General features: G+C 45.4%; 2 protein-coding genes across 3 annotated transcripts in view; both read right to left on the reverse strand.

Annotated features, from left to right (window-relative positions):
• YBX1 (Y-box binding protein 1) overlaps positions 1-409 on the reverse strand; it is a 20,713-nt gene extending 20,304 nt beyond the window's left edge. For both annotated transcript variants that reach the window (XM_049617381.1, XM_049617380.1), the window contains exon 1: positions 148-409. In XM_049617381.1, coding sequence (XP_049473338.1) covers positions 148-313 — 166 coding nt within the window. In that variant the 5' untranslated portion in view covers positions 314-409. The remainder of the gene's footprint in view (positions 1-147) is intronic.
• Positions 410-5,185: 4,776 nt separating this feature from the next.
• PPIH (peptidylprolyl isomerase H) lies at positions 5,186-21,608 on the reverse strand. The gene is made up of 10 exons (XM_049617387.1): positions 21,502-21,608; positions 21,095-21,159; positions 20,750-20,773; positions 20,435-20,479; positions 20,123-20,165; positions 16,261-16,353; positions 12,829-12,916; positions 12,312-12,352; positions 11,395-11,483; positions 5,186-5,360 (listed from the first exon to the last, which is right to left on the reverse strand). The coding sequence occupies exons 1-9, from the start codon at positions 21,565-21,567 to the stop codon at positions 11,415-11,417; spliced, it is 534 nt and encodes a 177-aa protein (XP_049473344.1). The 5' UTR covers positions 21,568-21,608; the 3' UTR covers positions 5,186-5,360; positions 11,395-11,414.
• Positions 21,609-22,942: the final 1,334 nt, after the last annotated feature.

Below are 22,942 nucleotides of genomic sequence, written 5' to 3' on the forward strand. Positions count from 1 at the left end.
GCGGGTGAGGAAGGCTGGGGGAGGGGCGGCCGCGCGCCGCCGAGTCGGCCCCCGCCGGCCGCGCGCTCGCCGGCTCGCCCCGCTTCGGGTAACGGTTCCGCCGCCAGGCTTCCCTACGGCCCCACCCCCGTCCCGTCCGGCCCTCACCGATGACCTTCTTGTCCCCGCCGGCAGGCGCCGCCGATGTGAGGCCGCCCGGGCCGCCGCTCCCTGCGCCGCTGCCCGTGGTGCCGGGCTTGGTGTCGGCAGCGCTGAGGGCGGGGGCGGCGGGGGGGGCGGCGGGCGGCTGCTGGGTCTCGGCCTCGCTGCTCATGGTTGCGGTGATGGTGACTGGGGCCGGCTGCGGCAGCTGCGGCTCCTCCCGGGGTGTGATGGTAACTAGGCCGGCGGCGGCGGTGGGGCTGCTCAGGGCTCTCTGGGGTCCGCTCTCCGCTCCCGCTACCGATCGAACTAGCGAGAATGGCGGGACGGGCGGGATAAGCCCTGCGAGCGACCCGCCCCGAGCATCGTTCACTGGCCACTAGTGCTGCCAATCTCACCACCTGACCCCGACTCCTGGCTTCTATTGGCTAACACTTTATCACTCCTCCATTCTCATTGGCTCTTAGGCGGCTAATTCGGCCGACCTACAACCGTTCCTGCCTCCGCCGCCGCCATAGAGACCGGAACTAGAATTAGAGTAGAGTCACCACGAGAACCATAGAGTACCCGAGAGGACGGGCAGAGTGAACGTGACTTTCACGAGGCTGCAGCGCGGGCGGGCGGGCCCCACGTCCAGGGCTGGGTCTTGACCAAGGGAAGGGCAACCGCCAAACGCCTGAGCCGGGATTACCCGGCCTTGACCCGGGGGCTTGGAAGGGGACCCGACGGCACCTTAGCCCATAGGGAGGAAAGGCCTCCCTCTCTCCCTCTGCTGTAAATGTGGTCCTTGTGACCCCGGACCATTACTGCGGATAAAGCCGTCTTTTCTACAATGGCCGTGTACTCTCGGCACAGCCGAGGGTTTCTGGAACGTATGCATTCAAAGAGCGTCTGTCTCGGCGGAGCAGTCAGTCACCTTGGAGGGACCATGCAGTCCCTCAGACCGCCCCGGCTCGGCATATTTAGGGCGGAGGGCGGTGGTGTACTCCACGGGGACCTGCCTTCTGATCCATCTTACCAGGCATATAAGGACTGCCTCGTTAAGTATTCACGTCTTTCTGTATTGGCCACAAATCAGATTTAATTTCAACTCACGTTTATTGAGCAAAGCTAGGCATTTCTCTTGTATTTTATCCTTTCAACAGCCATGCGAAACGGGGATTATTACCCACAGTTCACAAATGGTTTATAATTGAGGCTGCCACCTGATGTAGCTCAAGTCCTCCACCTTCATTTGTTCTTCATTAAGCTTCTACTATCTACTATCGGCCGGGGATGCTTTGGTTCGCGAGTCAGTTTCCGCCTTAAATTCAGTCTACGGATGAAGGCAGAAATTTAAACACCCAACACTCCACAAATACTCCAGCTCTGCAAAAGCACAAAGCATTTTGGGAGTGGAGGTGATAAGGTGGAATGCTGACTCCAGGAGCAAGGTTTATGGAAAAGCCTAGCGGCAAGAAGATAGGGGTCTGGGAGAATAGAAGTAAAGTAGTTGAGAAAGACTAGAATGAAAAATTGGGTTATAGAGGTAGGCAGGTTCAAATTAGTAACATTTTATTTGAAATTATCCTAAGGGTAATAGTGGAAAGGGTAGTTTTAGAATTGTCAGTAGGGAGTGGAAGATTTTTTTTTTTAAGGTTACTGAGTGTGGAGAATGGGTTGTAGAGGGGTGAGAATGGAAGTAGAGAGACAGCAAGCTAGTGCAGTAGTCCTTACCCCAGCAGTATCATCTAGCCTGTCACTTCCACCTCCTAAAGGCCTCCCGAATCAGAATCGGTCATAAATATCTCTCAATGCCAAACCAGAGTCTCTTCATTGCTACTGCCATGACACTAGTGTAGGCAATCATCTATTGCTTACAGCAGAGGTAGGCAAACGTTTTCTCTAAGGGCCAGATAGCAAATATTTTAAGCTTTGTACACCAGACAGTTCTGTCTCAGCTGCTCAACTTTAGAGCCTGAAAGCGGCCAATCAATAAACAAGTGCACCTGTGTTCCAAGAAAACTTTATTTATGGACACTGAAATTTGAATGTCATATTTTTACATGTCACAAAATAGTCCTGTTTCAACTATTTAAGCATTTAAAAAAGCATTCTTATTCTTAGCTTATGAGCCACTGAAAAACAGGGAATGTGATCTGACCTGCCAACTAGTTTGCTGACCCCTCTCTTTAGAGCGCTGCTGTGGCCTCCTAGCCAGTCTCTACCTCTTTCTTTCTCTAACATTCTCCACCATGACATCCAGAGTGTTCTTTTGAAAACATCTCATCATGACAGTCTTACTTAAAATCTTTCAGTGACTACTACTGTCTAAATTCCTTATTGTGATTTACAGGACTCTGTAGGACTTCTCTAAACTTACCTCCTGACACTTCTTTCACATTCCTTGTTCAACCTTCCTGGTGATCTTTTAGACATTGCTTCCTTTAAGCTATCACATACTATTCCCTCTACTTATAACATTCTTCCTTTCTCCCTTCTTGTTTGCTTAACTCATCATCCTTTGAGTCTTGCCTCAAATGTTACTTCACTAGGAAACCCTCCTATCCTAACACACTGTATTGCATGAATTAAATCTTCCTTTCCTCAGACTATGAGTTCCTGAGCATCTGGCCTAGTACCAGACACACAATGTCTTAAGAAATCTGTTATATGAATAACGTGGTACAGAAAATGGATTGGAGGAGGTACTGGCAGTAGAGAGGTCATCTGGGCAGGTGAAGAAGGCTTGCAGCAACAATATGTATGGAGAGAATAGGTGGATTCTAGAACTGCTACTCATCTGTTCCAGCTCCAGATAACTTTTTAAAAAAATTAATTTATTCTGAGAGAGAGAAAGCACGAGCAGGGGAGGGGCAGAGAGAGGAGAGGAGAGAGAATAGCAAGCAGGCTGGGCCCCATCAGCACAGAGCCCAATGCATGCCTCCAACTCCTGAACCGTGAGATCATGACCTGCGCCAAAATCAAGAGTGCTTAACTGAGCTACCCAGGTGCCCCAGATCCAGATAACTTTTGACTGTTAAAAAGAAAATGTTTTCTCAAAAGGCAGTTCTGTCAACATTGGGGACCTTTAAAAGTGTGCCCTTTGGCTTGAGACTTTTTCCCCAAGGTAGAGTTACAAAGACAGATTAAACAATGGGACTAGCACCTCTGCCAATAAAGAGCAACCTTCTCTATGTAACTGCTTTGAAGGGATGGCTCCTCAGCAGAAATCTAAATTCTGTAACATTTGTCTTTAAAATGTTACCTAAAAGTATCATTACTTACTTATTCAATTATTTCACTAAGCTCTCTCTTCCTGCTCAAAGAGCATAAAGATGAGTTATTTAAGAAACTAGTTTCCTTGTAGCCACCTCCATACCACTGCCAAAATAGTACTGAAGCACTAGAGGATAAAGAGTTCATGTCAAAATTCAACCCCTTTTCCAAGGTGGGAGCTTTCCACTCCAGTTTTGCTAGACCCCTGCCACACTGCCCAGCATGGTGACCACAGTGTAGACAACCCCAGTGCCTACGTTTAAGTGGTGTGAAAGGTAAGAGAGTTCATTCCAAGAATCTCTTTTGCAAAATAACATACACCTTGTCCTCTATCTCTAACAGACTCTGGCCCAAGAACATAGTTCCTCTTCCTAGAAAGCCCCTTCCACCCTTCTCTCCTGGCTAATTCCAACCAATCCATCAATACTTACCACAAATGTTACCTCTTCCTTTCACACCTCCCCCTGCCCGCACCCTCTTCCCCCAACCCCCTGCCCACTCCAGCATCTTGTACATAGCATTCATGCAACAGGTCTTTCTTGAGCACTTACTAGGTACTAGATACCTCTTCTAGGTGTGGGGACATAGCAGTAAAACAAAGCAAAACGACCGAATTTCCTGCCCCCCTAAGGGCTCACATTCTAATACCACACTGAATCGAAATGTGCCTATCTCCTGTCACAAGCAAGGGCCACATCCTACTCATCTTGCAGCTCCTGTGCCCAGGACAGAGCCTGACCTAGAATGCAGGTGCCAAGTGTAACAATTCAGTTTAATGGCCCATCAAAAGAACGTCCGCTTAGGATCCCAGCAGCTCATCCTCCTTACTCTCTAATTCCACCTTGTCTAGTTAAAGATCTCTCCTCTGCTAGGTCAGTCCTTCCTTCCCTTTGCTCCCTGAACCCGGTTTACCTAGCTACAGAGAGTTGCAAATATCTGTACTGTAGGGCCCTTACACCAGCTCCCTTGGACCCTAATACACTGAAATGGCACTTTTAACCAGGTTCTCTTCTGTCATAGAATTCAGCTCCGTGCTACCTCTGCCACTGCCAGGAGGTGAATCATCCCTGCCCATGAGCCAAGAGAGAAAAAGTAGGAATGGGATAGCATAGAAACTGCCTCTTGAAAGCAACACTATGGAACTCCCTTTAGCTCCTGAACATTACGCTCAGTAGGATCTTTCTATGTTGGGCTAGGTCCTTTCAAGATAAGCATTTTCCAAGGCATGTTATTGTTTACAAATTACCTTCCTATCCATTCTCGTATTTGACCCTCTCAACAGTGTTATGAAGTACATACGTATTATTATCCCCATTTTACAGAGGAGAAAACTGGGGCTATGAAAGGGGAAGAAAAGTTCTCAAAACCTCTGTTGTTTATAAAATGACCCCAGATTGAAACAAAGATTTTTGAGTAAATTATTCCCAATTCCTCATGATCAAGACACATTCTACCAAATGGTCTCCCATCCAAAACTATCCCAAGTTAGTGACCCTTTTCCCACAGGTTCTAGAACCAACCAAACCGAACCTACTGGGAATATCCTTGGAATAACTAGTGCTTCTAGCCCCGAGGCTTTACCGTCTTTGCCCAGCAGCTGGAGCCTGAGGGGGGACTGCTACAACTGCTTGCAGATCTGAGGCGTCACCTAGTCACAGCCACAGTTGGGGTCTGGTCCCCGCTAGCCTCTGTCAAGGGCCAGTCTTCCCAGCTGAAGCTAAAGCGTGAGGAGACAGTCTGTTATTACAACCATTTAAAAACAACACGTGTACAAAAACAAAAAAACAAACAAACAAACCACTTTATTTACAGTTGAAAACTTAAGCAGAAAATCTTGGGTTCTGAATCTGTGACACTTCCAAGGTCTCTTGATCAAAAAGGGCAGCAGCAGGCAGGGAAGCAAACACAGGGGCCAATCCAGATTATCTTACTCAAGAGCATCACCCAGAGCAAGGGAAGGCCTACAATGGCAGAGACATGGAAGTCTGTTAGGGATGGAAGAGATAAGCAGCTCAGAGGCACTGGAAGGGGACTTTCATGAGAGACAACACCCCCGGCTCTTCTCTACACTCCTAATCTTCTTTTCCCAAAAGAGCAGAACTGGTCTCTTGCCCTAGGTCAGACCTTTGGTTTCCCAGGGTAAAGTTGAGAGGTATATTACAGAAGAACCAAGAAGAAAGAAACTAACATTTATGGCCACACATATCATCGCATTTATTTACCCTTCAGAACCTCTGTGCAGATATATTGCCTGTAGTTAAGTAAAGGAGAAAACTAGAGTCCCAAGGGGTTTAATGGTTTGACAGTGATGGGGCTTCCTGGTCTACTTGGCTCCAAAGTCTGTGTACTTTTTGCCAGACCTTGACGGCTCTCCGTGGAACTCTAGAACAAAGAGAAATCCTTCCTCCTTGCAGGTTTTGGTCCCAGGGTTATAGAGAAAGTAAAGTCACACCCTCTGTTTATGGCCTTGGAGTTAGCTTTACTAAAAGAACAGAATGAGTACACTCAGAAACTATGGTCTCCCTCTCCCTAAACATAGCCACACCCCTTTTCCTCCAGGGGACAGTGAATCCTGGTGTCATACTGCAGGCTCAGACAGAAGTGTAACCCTGGGCCCCCAAGCAGAATGTACAAAACTGCATAAATGTGCTTTGTAAGTTCCATGGTGCTCCAGGATCTAAGCTGTATTGTAGACCAGGCACTGTGTTTGTTAGTCAGCATGGTCTCTGCCTCAAGGAGTTCTGTCTAGAGAAAACCAAGTGAACACATTTGTGATATGCTGCATTAAATGCTGTGTAGAGAGATGAATCAAGTGCTGTGGGAGCACCGAGGAAGGCACTGTTGCCTGGGCCTAGACCTGGGAGGAGATGGAGTAACCAGGGAGTGACTGACACACTGATATCAGCCACATGTTCCTCGGAGCAGCTGAGAGGAAGGAGGATTTGTTAAAACTATGCATATACAGTATATATTTCTCTTATAAGATACATGCTCAATATAGAAATTTCAAGCATATACACAACAGTAGGAGCAACGGGAAGAAAGGACTCTGCTATCTCTACATTGCAGAAGTAACCATTACTAACAGTTGGCTATATGTCACAACAGTAATTTCTGAGTTACTCAAATGTACTAAATCTTGACTTTGTCACTTAATGTACCCTAGAAATCTGCCAACACATACACATCTACCTTTAAGGCTATGTAGTATTTTGCTGATGTGGTGTACCTCAATGTGTGAGACCTGATTACGAGGCTGGGAGCTCTGCCTTTGTACTGGATCGAACTGGAATAGAGCCATTTTCCCCTCCCCTCCCTTTTTTAGCTGGCAGGACATCTGTCTTTCAGGGCAGGGAACAAACAGTGTCACAAACCCAGCAGGCATGCAAATATTTGCTGCCAAATCTCTGGAGCTCCCTAGACCCGTATTTTCATGTGGAACCTGTTCTCTGGCCTGGACTGCTGCAGTGGACACCTCCCTGGCCTCAGCTTATCCTCCACATGGCTGCCAGAATCATCTTCAGAATAAGGAAGTTCAATCCCCAAGTTTTCCTGCTCAAAATCCTCCAGTGGCTCCTCTTGGCCTGGTTCTTTTTGGAGGGCCAGGCTCCCTTCTGAGAATCTGGGGAGTACAAAAGTCTCTCACCCCCGGGGGAAAAAGGTGCATACTGTCTAAAGCCTACCTCAGGATAACATATGAATGTCTCAGACTGCACTGGTTCTCACGAGTGGCCCTGGCCTCCACCCGCCTTACCTCTTACCCTTTGCTTTTCTTTCATACCTTCCTGCTTTGGCCATATGGAATTATTAGCAGTGTCCCTTACACTTTGCCCGTGCTGTTCCCTCTGCCTGGAATGCCTTCCCATTTTAGCCACCCGAGACATTCTCTTCTTTCCTGTACTCAGCCAAAGCATCGTCTCTTCTGTAGTCTTCCCAAACCACTCCAGGCAGACACAGACATTCTGGCTTCCCTGACTTTTTCCAGTCCGGTGCTTTACTCTACTGTAATTGTCAGTTTCCTCAAGAGACTGTGAGTTCCCTGAAGACAGGAACTGGGCTTTTCATATTTGCAGCCTCATATGCAGCATGAGACCCATCTCAATTAAGTAGTGCTTAGTTGTGGAAGGAATGAAGGACCAGTCTGTGTGCCACCAACATGTCTTTCATAACCTTCCTCTACAGTAACACATCACATCGACAGGTAATCCCAGGAGCTGGGGGACAGTGTGTCCTAAAGCTCAGTAATTCCAACAGCACCATCACCAGTGTCCTCATAACCATCATCCACAAGTACAATTAATTTTTAACATAATCACAACTTTAATAATGCCTTATTGTAAGTTATAATAACTGTAAAATTATGTGTTGCGCTAATTATGTATTCTTTCTAAGATGCAAATGCTAAAAGATATTCATCACAGGACTACCTAAAGCAGTGTTACCCACATTTCTCTGATAAGAAGCATCTGAGGTGCTTGTTACAAACACAGCATCCAGGATCCTAACTCAAACTCACTCACTCAAACTCTCCAGGGGAGGGATCTGGGAATTAGTAGGTTTAACAAATGCCCCCGAGTGATTGGATTCTTAGGGAAATTTGGGAAACGACAGAAGAAAGCTATCTACACCTTGCTACAGGCCCCAGATTTGTGGATAACTGGAAGGGCAACAATTCAGACTAGCTGGGCTGCCAGAGCCCACAGCCACTCTCTATTCCAAGAGACGCTCTGGCTTTCAAAACAGAGGTTCCACCAGCCCTCAAGTGGTTGTAAGTAGCAAAGAACCCAGTTCAGACTAGAGCAGAGGAACCCTGAGGGCCAAGGTTCACTTATGTATACCTAACCAAATTCCTCACAAAAAGCTTTCACAGGACCCATGGAGATTAAAAAAACCATGGTTTCTACATCTAGAGTTGTACAGAAACTTCATCCTCACCAAAACCAAAGTCAGGACCCTAAGGCAAAACACAGAAGTTCTAGAAGGAAGTGCTTCTTAGGGAAGTACTGCTGATTAAATCACTGTACCTGTCTTCTATCTCCGTCCCATCTTCTTTTATTTCCAGTGCATAGGCACAAGGCCCCACATGCATGATTAGGTGATACTTTGATTTGAAGGCAGTAGATTCCTGCTGGACCAGGGCCACCAAGAGAGGATCTCCTGGGTCTTTTCTGACTGGAATATGGTGGCTTCTCAATGAGAAAGCAGGCTCTGTTATTCCACTATCGCCTTGCCACTCAAAGTCAGCATCAGCATCTCCCAAGTGCTAGTTAGAAATGCAAAATCTCTGGCCCTATCTAGACCCACTGAACCAGAACCAGCATTTTAACAAGATCTCCTGGTGATTTGTAAGTGCAGTAAAGTTTGAGAAGTACTGTTCAGCAGGGCTTGAAAACAGTCTCTGTATTGGCTGTCAACCATTATCCTGCCCAAACAACCTGGGAGAGCTGAAACACTCCCATGGGAATTAGAGATGCTTATAATTTTAACAGCTAGGAAGGCAAATAATGGGATGATACTCCCATACACCCTGGGGAATTAATCTCTACTTTTCCTTACTTTCTCCCACATCACATTACTTAGAAACCCAAAGCACCTAGATTCCCTAACACCTTAAAACTCATGATAAGGATTTTTGGTAAAGTTAAATGAGATCATTCAAGTTCTCAGCTCAATATCTGAGCACAAGAAGAATAAATAAATGATAGAAGATGTAATAAATGATAACTGCTATTATTATATTGCCCCTAAGTATTAGCTATGAAAGATTCAATTCTGAGCAAGTCAGGGGTAGGAGACTGAATTGGAGGTACTATATTTAAATTTAATTAAAATTAAATAAAATAAAAAATTCAGCCCTTCAGTCACATCAGCCACATTTCAAGTGCTCAACTGTCACATGTGGCTGGAAGCTGCATGATGGACAGCACAAACACAGAACATTTCCACCACCACAGAGAGGACTTTCTATTGGACAGTTCTGGTCTAGAAGCCTCTGGAACATCAAATGGCCCCTGTGGGATTTGTTCTGCTTGGGTTGCAGGCTGGGAAGAGAGGCTTCCAAGGGGGCAAAGGTTTACATGCCCTTTGTTATTAAGGGATGAGGAGGGGAGGGTTGTGAGCACCACCCTCAGAAATCAAACCCCCAACAAGGACTGCCACTAACTTTCTGTAAGGGACTCAGAAAAACACAGAAAAAAGGCCCCAAACAAAAAATTTCTAAACTTTATTCTTTTTTTTTTTTAATGTTTTATTTATTTTTGAGACAGACAGGGATGAGCATGAGCAGGGGAGGGGCAGAGAGAGAGAGAGAGGGAGGGAGACACAGAATCTGAAGCAGGCTCCAGGCTCTGAGCTGTCAGCACAGAGCCCAATGAGAGGCTCGAACTCACAGACTGTGAGATCATGACCTGAGCTGAAGTCAGACACTTAACCGACTGAGCCACCCAGGCACCCCTAAACTTTATTCTTTTCATCTCTGTCCTCCAGTAGTGATCAGTGGTCAATCCTTAAAAGGAAAAGGACCTGGTAGCTTAACTTAGGTTCAGCAAAGAAATAAGTGGGATTAGGAGGGAAATGCCAGCCACTACTGAAGGGGGACACCAGGTTGAGAGCTAGGGACCTCTAGTACTGATAGGAGAGACAGCTCAGGGTGTTGCCTGTGCCTGAGAAGGGACCATCTGGCTGGACAAGAGAGAGGACCACGTGCAGCTTCTAGCACACACTGGTGCACGCCTGCCAGCATTTGCTAACACCAGTTCCCTGCCTAAAATGCCTGACATTCTCCCTCTCTATTAACTCATGTAGTAAATTTTTAATAAATGCCTGCAAGTGCCAGATGCTATGAACACAAATTAAGTCACATAAAGAGGTATGTACAGTCATTAAAATGATCTGACATTTGACTACATCTCCATTCAGGAAAAAAAAAAGGCAGAGAAAAGAAAAATAAATTCTAGATAATTTAACTATATAAATAAAATCATAGAAATATTAGAAAAAATACAAAAGACATTATGATTTGAGATACTAAGGACCTTCTTAAATAAGACACAACCACAAAAGCCATAAGAGAAAAGACTGATAATTTTGACCCCATCAAAATTTAGAACTTCTGTTTAACAAAGATGATCACCAAAGTTAAAATAAGCAACACAATGTTAGTTTTTTGTTTAAAATACATTCTGGACAGAAGAGTCACGACATATAAAATAAAGAACAAAGACTTAGAATTTGTAACTATTCAAATCCTAAGAAAAGGGTAAAAAAAGCTATATGCTACAAACATAGTATATTGTCAGGTTTTCTTTTTTTAAGTTTATTTAGAGAGAGCGAGCGAGCAGGAGAGGAGCAGAGAAAGAGAATCCCAAGCAGGTTCCACACTCACGAAGTGTGAGATCATGACCTGAACCAAAATCAAGAGTTGGACGCTTAACCGGCTAAGCCACCCAGGTGTCCATTTTTAATTTTATTTTTATTATTATTATTTTTTAATGTTTTATTTATTCTTGAGAGAAAGAGAGACAGAGCATGAATGAGGGAAGGGCACAGCGAGAGAGGGAGACACAGAATCCGAAGCAGACTCCAAGCTCTGAGCTCTCAGCACAGCCTGACATGGGGCTTGAACTCACAAGCCTTGTGATCATGACCCGAGCCGAAGTCGGACGCCTAACTGACTGAGCCACCCAGGTGCCCCTAACTTTTTTAATGTTTATTTATTTACTGTTTTTCAGGTTGATACTTTGTAAACCGCAAAGTGGTAGGAGGAAAATGCCCTAATAACCCTTTCTCTTTAGATCCTTACAATGAGCCTAAGAGATAGATATTATCTCCATTTGACAGATGAGGAAACAGGCTCAGAGAAGGGAAGGGATTTCCCTAAGGTCACAGAGAGAGGAAATGGGCTCAATCCCCAAGTTTTCAAGTCTAAAGTTCTTTCCCCTAGACGGTGCTGACTTCACTAGGGACTCCTAACCAGGAGGAGAAAGACACACGTACCTGATCAGTCTCGCTCTGGACTACATCTCCCCACACTGTGAGATCACCACAGGTAGCTTGGGCTTATTGTTGGGGCCTGTGGGAACATTCTAGGAGAGAAAGCATGGTGGAGATTCATCGACTTACACATGCACTTACACATAAACATTTACTGACGCCTGCCAGCCCCTGTACTAAGGACCGAGGACTCAGAGACTGAAATGGTAACCGTCCATGCATGTCCTAGCAGAAGGGTATAGATAATCCAGATCAAAAAGAAAATGTACAACATTTAAAAAAAATAGCAAACCTATGACATATAACAGTGTAATAAGTTATAAGGGGGAGTTTATACAACAGGGCAGAGGAAGCAACTAAAGTGCTGCTTAAACAGGTCAGGGAAGGATTCACACAAGAGAGGACATTCGAGCTGGGCCTAGAAGGACGAATGGGATCCCACCAGGAGGAAAAGAAAGAAAAAGAGCATTCCAGTGGCAGAAAGAGCATGAGCAAACGTTCAGGGGCAGAAAGCAACAAGAGGCAGGAATGTGTATTGCATATTTAGAGAAGAGCTAGTGGCCTAACGTGACTAGAACATGGAGGCAGCAGTGGCAGAAGAGGCTGTGGAGAGATAGCGGGGACCAGGTCATGAAGGATCTTGAATTCAATGCTGAGTAGGACTTTATCAAGTAGGTGAAGGGGCCACCAGAGGCCGAACCTCAGTGTCCACTAGAGGCAAACTTACAGGCCAAGATAACAGAGGTGGGGGTCCTTTACTCCTGTACCCCCTCCCCCTTCCTGAGGAAGCCCATGCAACTGGAGGCAGTAAACACTGGACCTAACACACTGGAGCCATCTCCTGGCTCTCCAGCCCCTCCACACTAGTCAGGTGCTACCGGACCAGAATGGGCGAGAGAGGAAATCAAAATAGGACTCACCTCAATCTTTCGCATCACTAGAAGTCCATCGATGATTTTTCCTGTGGGAAGAGTATGAGCTGGACTTTATTACTCTCACTTGCAGAGTATTTTCCAGCTTGCAATGTCCACTCTTATCTATCATCTCATTTGATCTTCATACGACCATCTGAAAATTGGGACTTGATGGAAGTGAAATGATTTGCCCGAGGTGACACTTCATAAGGAGCAGAGTACTAGGTCTGAGCGATTGCAAAGCCCCACTGTACCACGCTGCCTCTGTAGGACATTTTTCAAGTGATACCATCCGGGTCCACCCCAGACATATGTATCACCCAAGTGGTTGCATTCGACATCACACAGCCCTCTGCTCTTCCCTCTAGTTCTCTCCACCTCCCATCACTTCCGCCTTCCCTGCTACTGCCAGAGCAGTTACACCAGGTGGGCACTCTCGGTACTGGAGTCTGGGGGCTGGCTCCTTTGGACGTCCCACTCTGGGTGAATGGGGCCTGGACTCCAGGACAGGAATAGGACTCACCAAATACTACGTGCTTCCCATCCAGCCAATCACATTTAGAGCAGGTGATGAAGAACTGGCAGCCATTTGTACTGGGACCACTGTTTGCCTGACAGAAACCAAATATACCTTCAGTGAGTTTTCCTGGCCATGCTAGCCGAAGGGTGAGATTCCCCCAAAGAGCCTATAGCCCTGATTCCTTTCTTTCAGCAAACCTTACTGAATATCTACTATAAGCCAGTTCCTGAGCTAGGATCCAAGGATACCGAGATAAATAGGATACACAATATCTGCCGTCAAGGAGCCAGATTCTTGAATAAATGTACAATTCCCCTGCAGTGTGAATTTTTATTAAAGGAACAATTGTTCATGGGGCCCAATTTGCTGTATTTAATCCAATACTGGTTAGAACTGGATTACAGTTATAAATTAGATACCAGTGAGAAAAAGCCTGTTGCCTATGCCATAAACTGAATAGCTTTGTACTGCATCATAACAATGGTAATAAAGAAGTTTAAGAAAGTGCGAGAAGTTGCTACACTAGTGCTGTGCTAGGAAAAAAAGACTACATGTAATCAATGATGTTTGCTTTTTACAGCTACACCCAATCTTTTATTATTGAATTTTACAGGAAGAAGTATTTTTTTTTAATTGAGAATCTGAGAGTCTCCTCCCCTGAAATTCTTTCTATATCTTTACATTTCATAATGCACTGTAAAAGAACAGGCAAGTATTACAATGCAAAGTAATGCTTTGTAAAGCGAAATTTAATTTTCATAGGAAGTGTACTTTCATACTTTACATGTTGATACTACTAAACTGCCTTTAATATGCTAAATTCAGATTTCTGTACATTAACAAATCCAAGTTACCTTTTAAAAGCACTGCCCTACTACCTCTGTGCACCTTTTATTGCATACTTTCCTTATTTTGGAAAAAAGGAGTGGAAAATGGGAAACTGAAAGTACTATTAACAGCATAGGTCTCCTAAAATTAATATGACTACAGCAGCACTGGAAATGATTAGATAGGTCACTAGCAGTAATTGGATGCTTAATGGATTTAAATTGGTTGATTCTGTGTTCAACCGTGCAAGAATAAAAATGTGTATGAAATACATTAAAGACACTGTCCAGGGGTACATTCTCATGGGGGATTTTATATTATACTTAGAAATTCCCCATGTGAGCGCTACCTGAGCGGCTCAGTCGGCTGAGGGTGCCTGAGTCAGCAGCAGCAGGAGGGTGCTGTGGAACAAGGGCTAGACTTCCCAGACTCCCAGTTCTTTCCTTTCAATCAAGCTTTCCACCAATCAATCTACCTAAGTAGCTGCTTGCTGTATAAATATTTATTAGCAAACAGGCAGGAAAACAGTCCCATATGTTTTTATAGCTCAGGGGACACGCTCTGCCCTTAGCCACTCGTTTATTCATTCTTTTAGGCAGCATGGCTTACTACTTTTGAGAAGAAGCTCTGGAGCCAGGTGATGACGTAGCTGGAATCCCAGTTCCACCACTGAACGTGTGACCTCAGATTAGTCACATAACCTCCCTGTGCTCCGGTATCCTCATTTGTACCCATTTCAAAGGGATGTTGAGAGGATTAAAACAAATTAATGCAAATAAGGTGCTTGTTGAGTAACTGTCCAATAAATGGTAGCCATCATTCTGATTATCTTTCAGTCATTCATGTTTATTGGTATCTACTCAGCACCTTTCAGTATCAGGTAGCAAGTAAGGCTTGGAGATCAATGAGGCCCTGTCCCTGCCCTTGAGGAACTCATGATTTAGAGGATGGAAACAAAAACAAGGACATTACACGGTATGTGAAAGGACAGCACAACTTCACAAGTGTCAGCCTGAAGGGAGTAGAGACCAATGTTTCCTTCCAGTTTTCTGAATCCTCCATAGATGCTAACAGGTGGCATGCACCTAGAGGGTTCTAGTCCTCCTGGCAAAGATCCAAGCCCACCTCAACTACTCCTGCAGCATTAACCTGCACTTGCCTGGCCTGGCTGTCTGAAAAAAGGGACTTGCACACTGTTTGCTAGGCTTAGTGTTGCCCAGTTCTCATGGCAGCCTCCTTCCTGGCTTCTCTGCCCCCAGCTCTCCATTCCCATCTGCCACTCACACTGCAGCCAGGGTCTTCATTCTAAATCACAAAGTTGATCAACCCTGGTCAAAAAAACGTACACCTCTCCATAACCAGTGAACTCAAGTCCACACACTTCGTCCTTATTCTGGCATTTAAAGCCCTTTAGGAGCTAGACCCACCAGTCTCTTCAGTGGTCTCTACTGGCCCTTCCCCCTCCCCATGCACATCCTATGTTCTCATCACATTCCTCACCTTTGGTCCCTTGACTATGCCACCCTGCCATTTCATGGTCACACAGCTTTGCCTAGGCTATTTGCTCAACTTGAAATGCCATCTGGAATAGAGCTCCTTCCAGAACTCAAAAGCTCTCCCATCTATGAAGCTGTGCCTGACCCCTCAAAGTAATTACTCTCATTCCGTGGGGCCCTCACGGTACTTTTACATACCCTAAGGTGCCCTCATCTTAATACACAGTGGCATGAATTACACTATACTGGACTTGTCATTTTGCATGTGTGATTCCCCCATTAGATGTTAAGTGTCACAAGGGCAGGGATCAGGTCTGTATCCTTGTACCCTACCCTGACGTGATACAAAGTGGGTGCCGGTAAACCTTCACTTGATAAAGGCCCGTGTAGATAAGTGGAAGGGGAGGCAAGAAGGACAGAAAGTGTGCCTGTAAATATTGGGTCTATTTTGAGAGAGAGTGCCAGGGAAATGGGTGATGAGGGGAGGCAGGGAGGAGATTGGAGACTGAGAGGGAGGCAAGGTGAGACGGGTAAGAAAAAATGAGGGCAGAGTGAATACGGAGAAGAAGGGGGAGCGATCAGGAGTGGGTAGATGAGGGGGTTAAGTGGGGCAGATAGGGAGCTGAGAAAGGCAAGTGAGATGTGGGAGAGGGGGGTCTAAGCAGGAAGGGGTGCCAGGCCGAGGGAGCGAGAGTGGTCAGCGAGCCCAGAGGAGGACCAGCCAGGAGGCAGCATGAGTGGGAAGTCATCTCGGGACGCCAGGGTGGAGCGCCAAGTGCATGGGCGCCAGGTCCCGACAGCACAGCTGGCTGCACTCCGAGCGGCAGGGCTGAAGGCTGAGCCGCACACCCTCGCTCGAACGAGGTAAGAAAACACACATCAGAGTTTCAGTTTTGCCCGCCCCCCCCAAAACTTTCAATGCTGAGGGCCCAGCCCAACCAAGTCAAAGCCGACTGAGGAAGGAGGTAGGTGTGGCAGAGCTGAGTCCTGGGACAAGCGAGACAAGTAAAGAACGAGCTTCCATCCCAAGAGATGGCACCGTGCCTCAAGGGGCGCCCACAGACCCGCTGGCTACAAATCTAACCCAAAACCTTGACTGGCTCTCACTTACCATGGAAAGCAGGCCTGGAGCGGAGTGCCTAAGTTTAAAATTTTCATCTGCAAATGGCCCCCGGTAAATACTGGCGACTCCAGTACCATCTCCCTGAGCAGAGAGAAAGGACGTGTTAGCAAGTGTTGAGTGTTGGGCTCCCCCTCCTTGGGCCCCCTGGAGGAATGCTGCTGTACCGTAGCCAACTTTTTGAAGGTGCACTCTTACTCCTGAAGGTCACTTTGGGAGCCATACCTCTCTTATAATCAAAGCCGGCCCTGTCCCAGGCACCTGCAGCTCACAGACTGGCCGGGGCATCTCACAGATTGGGTAAAACAGGTCACAGCTGGGCCTCTAGAAAGCTCAGTTAAGACAAGGCAGAGTAGGGAACAATAGTATAGTGATCCCATACATAATCCTTGCCACTCCCAAAGACTCTCATGCCTGTTATCAAATAAAATTACCCACTTAAGTGCCACTATCCCTGCTCCCCAAAACTGCAGGTTGATGGGCTCCTGGAAGCCTAGTCTGTATGGACACCACCCTCTTGACCAAAGTTGATTGATCCAGGAGAGCACGCCTAACTAATGCAGGGCCAACTAAAGTTCCTTCTCTGGGAATCATGAAGGACTGATGCTCTCTGTGATGTTGAATGTGTATCATGTAAACCTGGAAGCCAGCAGTGACCATGCTCTGCAAGGTGGACTGGAGAAGAGAAAGAAAAGGCAATACACAGGTGTATAGAGAGCACAAGAGAAACAGAGATAAAGGACTGCCTTGGTCCTATGTGGCTTTCCAGTTCTTAGTTCTGTTTCTTCTTAAACTAGCTTAAACCAGCTTTATTTTCATTATCTCTTTGCTCTTCCAGTAACCGTGTGGAATAAGCGCTATCATCTTCCTCATTTTTCAAGTGAGCCAACTTATGTCAGGGTAATAAAGCAACTTGACCACAGCCATATTTGCAGTACCTTAAACAGAATCCCTGGGGTCTAAAGCTAATAATGAGAAGGTGCCTGCCAAAACCCAATCTCTTCCAGCCAAAGAATATTGGGTGAATGGTAGAGAGGGAAAGCACCGGCCTAGGGCAGAATCAAAGGGCCCTTATTGGGGAAAAGATTATCAAAGGGTATTAACATAAGCCAAGGAAGGAAGAATCAAAATCAAAATCAAACCTTTATTTGACTAAAAATTATCAATAAAACTAAGCTCTGTATGGTGGAAAGGCCTGGATGTGAGTTCCAGGTCCATCATTTATAAGCTGGGAGAGTCACTTCCCATTGCTGAGCTTCAGTTTCCTCAACTATCAAGTGAAGATGAAATCACCTGCTCTTTACAGCGTTGCCACGGAGATCGAATTAAACAGTGTCTGAGAAAAGACCTTGCAATTGATACACAATTATTTAAATGTGAGCTATTATATCTTTAACTCCACATAAATACCTACATATATACAGAAGGAAGAGAAAAACAAGTTCATTTCCAATTTCCCAACAAACCTGGGGGACAGATCAGTTACCACATCGTTCTCTATAATTACACTATCGGTTGCTCTCCAGGAGCCAGAGTAGGGAAAATGACAAAATTAATTTTCAGAGAAAATAATAGAAAGCAACTTAAATCTTTTTACCACAGTGGACTGATCAAATAACTTATCTATTCATAATGGAGTATTAGGTAGTTATTATAAAGAATGACTTAATGACAAGGGATAATGTAGACAATTATTAAGTATAAAAAATTAAAATATATACGTGATCTTAAGTCTGTTAAGAATTATATTTGACACGGGGCGCCTGGATGGCGCAGTCGGTTAAGCGTCCGACTTCAGCCAGGTCACGATCTCGCGGTCCGTGAGTTCGAGCCCCGCATCAGGCTCTGGGCTGATGGCTCGGAGCCTGGAGCCTGTTTCCGATTCTGTGTCTTCCTCTCTCTCTGCCCCTCCCCCGTTCATGCTCTGTCTCTCTCTGTCCCAAAAATAAATTAAAAAAAAAAAAAAGATGAAAAAAAAAAAATTAAAAAAAAAAAAAAAAGAATTATATTTGACACACATACACGTGCAATGATGAGACTGGCAAATGTAAACTAAAATGCCAAGAATATATTCCTTGAGAAGTGAGATTCCTTGAGAGATAATTTTGCAATTTTGCAATCAGAAAAAAATTATTAAAACAAAGAAACACATATTCTTGGTCCCACTTTAGAAGGTCTCAATACCTACTTATTCTGCTTCTTGCTCATTCTATTTTTTCTTTCCTAAGAGTGGCTCTGAACAATTGTTTCTTGCTGACACAGCCTCTGGCTGACCAACTGTACTGTCTGATTCTAGAGCTATCAGCAAACGACTAGATGTGCCTGGCAATGATGCAAGAAGTTGGTCCTGGCCCTCTTAAGACAACATGGCAACACAGGAGCCTAGGGAAGAAAGAAAAGAAGGCAGAGAATAGATTCTTAGCCCTTCTTACCAGCTAACAAAAAAGTATACGGTCACTCAAGCCCTACTACCATCAGTTATGGCCAGGGATTGCAAACTTAAATGCCTACAGAGGCAAGTGACATAAATAAGGAAAGCAGGCGATAGTGGCTGTGGTGAAATGGCAAGGACACATGCTATTTAAAGGGAGCAGTTACGTGATTCCAAACAATTGTTGCTATGTGAGAAACACAGGCCTAATGCACCTCTATTTTCCCTTCTTTAGAGAGAAAACTCTGGAATTTTCTGGTGAAATTTCCCAGTTTTACAACATCACACACATGAAACAAAGCATATCTGAAAGCCTGATTTGGCCTAAAATCTGCCCCTTTGTAACCTTCCCTAGATAGGAAAGAGACAGGTCTTCAAAAACTCCTAAGAATTAGGGACACCTGGGTGGCTCAGTCTGTTAAGCATCAACTTCAGCTCAGGTCATGATCTCACGGCATGAGTTCAAGCCCTGCATCAGGCTCTGTGCTAACAGCTCAGAGCCTGGAGCCTGCTTCAGATTCTGTGCCTCCCTCTCTCCCTGCCCCTCCCTGCTTGCACTCTGTCTCTCTTTCTCTCTCAAAAATAAATAAAACATTTTAAAAAGTTAAAAACAAAACAAAAAAACTCCTAAGAGTTAAATAAATATACCTATGAAGGAGAAAGAATGTCTTCCAGATCCAAGAAAATCCCAACATGACTAACCAAATGATATAAATAAGAAAGACCATGCACACAAGAGGTTGGCCAAGGACAAAAGTAGGTTTAAGAAGAAAAGGTATGGTTTATTCAACACCTGCCAAGGTCAGAAGAAGGAAATGAGACTTGGTATGAGAGACACAGATAGTCTAGTCAAAAGAAAGACATGCTTCGCAGTGAAAAACTATTCCACCAGGCTCTCCTAGAAAACAGAGGAAATACCCCTCCAGAACAATCTACCTCTGATGCTCTAATTCTTTGTCCACTAATCAGTTTCTGATGAAAAACTCAGCTTTCCAGGCATTGTGATATGAGGAATGGAAGGAAAATGGGGCATAAGAATTTAGCTCACTGGAAAAGGACTTACTGCCATTTAGAAATTAACAAAAAAAAATTTCATCTGATATCTATCGAAGTTTCATGTGACTAACTAGTTTGTGTCTCTCATGAATCATCTGTAGGTGTGCTGGAAAAGTTCAGTTTCTGGCCCTAAAAGGCTAAGATTTGGAAGTCAGTGACTCAATCAAAATGCTGATGTCTATCATCTAATGGTTAAAGAGTAGTAGCCAACAACCCTAAAGGACATTCCTATCACCCCCTCCTCCTTCAAACTTGGCTACTGTTTTCAAGCCTTAAGACTGGGCTCTGTAGTAAAAACAGCAGTAGCAGCAATAACAAAAAAACAATATTCCTATAGGTCTTTGATAGCAAAGGAATAGTACTTACATTAACAAAATCCCCACCCTGAATCATGAAATCCTTTATGACCCTGAAACAGAGAATTAAGGATCCTGAGAGAAGGCTCTGCGGTTTAGAAAAACATTGACTTAGTCATTATACTTTAGATTAACATTGATTTAAAAATAAAATGTTTATCACTTTGGCTTTTAATAAGCCTTCAAATAAGCTTTTGAGTTCACAAAACCATTCCTTCTCAAGATCTAGGAATTATCCTATGGTTTTATTTTCCTCTAAAGAGACTAATCCCCTAAGGAAGTAATTCTAAAAGCCTGTAGGGATGGCTTGCCAAGGACTTACCTGTGGAAGGTGCTCCCTTTGTATCCTATTGGAACCCCATCTTTTCTATAACCAAAAAGAAAGAGACTTGGAATGATGACAGGTAATCATAGGCCTTTCCAGTTTACCCCACACTGGAGCCCAGGGACTCTCCTAAAGGTCAGGAGAACAGAGATAAAGAAGGCAAATAAACTGAAGACAGACCCATGGCGGTATTACCTATTACTGTCACCAATAATCATTCAAGGCCTGCCGGTGGTTCCCCCCAAAACCCCACTGCAGCCCTAGGACACGCTTCAGGAGCAAGCAGAGAAACCAACCACGTCTGAGACTTACCTGAATTCTCCAGTGCAGAACTGTCTGAAAGAGAAAAGAGTGAATGATTCAGTCACCATGACATCACAGCTGAGAGCGCCCCTAATATGGGAGGTGGGGGTGGGGTAACATTCGCGCCAGCAAGCCCATCAACTGGCCAGCCGACGTCCAGACACTAAGCATAAAACTAACAGCATATATTGACATGGGAACAGTAAAAACGGTGACTATTCAGACAGAGCGATACAAAGGGGACTCAGATCTCAAGGGCAGTGAGTGGACGGATAGGGGCAGGCAGACGATTCCGCAGACCGGTCCAGCTTCTGCTTGGGTTAATCTGGCAGAGCTGGAGCATCATCTTCTTACCTAAAATTTTCGGCCGTTTTAGGCACAACGTCGGCAAAGAGCTCGATCTTCATGCGGCCAACTTCCTGCAAGCGGCAGGAGACGGTCAGAATGGCCGGCCCAAGACCACCGAGGACTCAACCAGCAGGGAATAGGAGGGTCCAACCCCTCTCTCCCGCTTGCCGCTTGGTCTCTCCCACCTCCGCCTGCATAGTCTATCCTCGCGTGGCGCCCATTCCCTCCCCCATAGGGGCGCTCAAATGTGAAAGACTCTTCCTCTCCCTCCCTCGCCCCCGCCCCGCAGGTCGGTAGGTTCTGGTCCAAGTAATGCTATCTGGCTTCTCGAGTCCGCTTTCCCTGGGTGGGTGAGATCTTCCTGGCTGGCCCCGTGCAGTGTCCCTTGGGCGCGGCGGCTGCCTGGACCTCACCTGGCCGCCAATGCTGACATCAAAGAACACCACAGGATTGACAGGGCTTGAATTTGCCACCGCCATGGCTGCGACCCGGAAGCAGAAGTCGGGGGCGCCGGGTTCCGGTGAACCTGTTCCCCGCTCCGCCAGTTTACTCTGCGGCGCAGGCGCGGAACCAACCAACCTAGGCCGGGTCCCGCCCCCGGAAGCCCCGCCCTGCGACACGCCTGCGGAGCGCTCTCTGCGTCTCTCGACGAAACTGGGCGTTGCGGTGGTGGCTTCGGCCAGGAGTGGCTTCGGCCAGGACTTCTAAACCGCTATACGTGATGTTTCTTATCCCCGCCTATAAGTCAGTGCGCCCTACGAAGACAGGAATCTGTTTGTCCTCAGCGCTTAGAACAGCCTGACATAGGTACCCCTTCTTTTAAGTCCGGACACCAGTTGGGGCACAAGTTTCCGCTTTTGTCACCTACAATTCATTCCTGCAGAGCAGCTAGAGCTTTTATTTATTTATTTATTTTTTTTTTCAGCTGGAGCTTTTAAAATTAATCTGCTTATAAATCATTCCTGGCTTCCCATGTTTAGAATAAAATCCAATTCCTTACATACAAGGGCCTAGATTACATTATCTGGCCCCGCATACCTGGAGCCAGATAGGTATGATACTCAGGCCTTTCTGTCCCTCGAGGTCACGGAGATCGATACTGTAGAGACCTGGTAATGTTAACTGTCTTTAATACCCTTCTAGGTCTTAATGGAGGTAGGAAGTGCTCCTTATACTTCAGGTCTCAGCTCAAATGTCACTCAGAAGGGAACACTGGCACTCAGTCTAAAGTAGCCCACTCTTTCAGATGCATCACTGGTTTATTTCCTCATGCCAAATTTGTCTGTCTTTGACAGACTATAGGTGAGCTATAGTGCCTACTATTGACTAGCCCATAGCAGGAATTCAGTAAATAGATTTGATGAATTGAGTGAAAGAAGGTGACCTTGGGCAAGGTTTGGAGCCAGAGCATGTATCTGATATAGCTATTATGTCTTAAATCCTTTGATCATCCTTTCTAGGTCAGTGGTCTGAGGAAGCAAGGGTTACATGTAAAAATTCAATGTCTCAACTTATATCTTTTCTTAATTTTTGGTTACTTTTCCTTTCCCTTTGGTCTCCTTCTCTATCTCCAATTGAAGAGGAGGAGAATAAGGAGGGAAAGGGGCAGGAAGGGAAGAAGGAACAGGAATCACCCTTCAGTATACTTTATGCTATTTTAAAATAATTTTTTTAATTGGTAATATCCAATGTTGATGAGGTTGTGGAAAGACTAGTATATTCAAACTGCTAGTGAAAATAAATGATGATATCTAGCGTTTGTTAAGCAGTTGCTAAGTTCTAAATGCATGCATGCTTCATTTCATTTGGTCCTCACAACTCTATGGGACAGGAATGACTATTGTTCTCATTTTA

This window comes from Panthera uncia (genome assembly GCF_023721935.1).
Source record: "Panthera uncia isolate 11264 chromosome C1 unlocalized genomic scaffold, Puncia_PCG_1.0 HiC_scaffold_4, whole genome shotgun sequence".
In the NCBI taxonomy this organism is placed as follows: Eukaryota; Metazoa; Chordata; class Mammalia; order Carnivora; family Felidae; genus Panthera; species Panthera uncia.

Bases quoted from the DNA above. Each gene is read 5' to 3' on its own strand.
- PPIH (XM_049617387.1), bottom strand. From the start codon at position 21,567: ATGGCGGTGGCAAATTCAAGCCCTGTCAATCCTGTGGTGTTCTTTGAT. The intron at 20,166-20,434 runs GTAAGTCCTTGG...TCTCTGTTTCAG, and splicing joins AAAGGGAGCACCTTCCACAG to GGTCATAAAGGATTTCATGA. The intron at 12,353-12,828 runs GTGAGTCCTATT...CTCTTCCCACAG, and splicing joins TGGGAAGCACGTAGTATTTG to GAAAAATCATCGATGGACTT.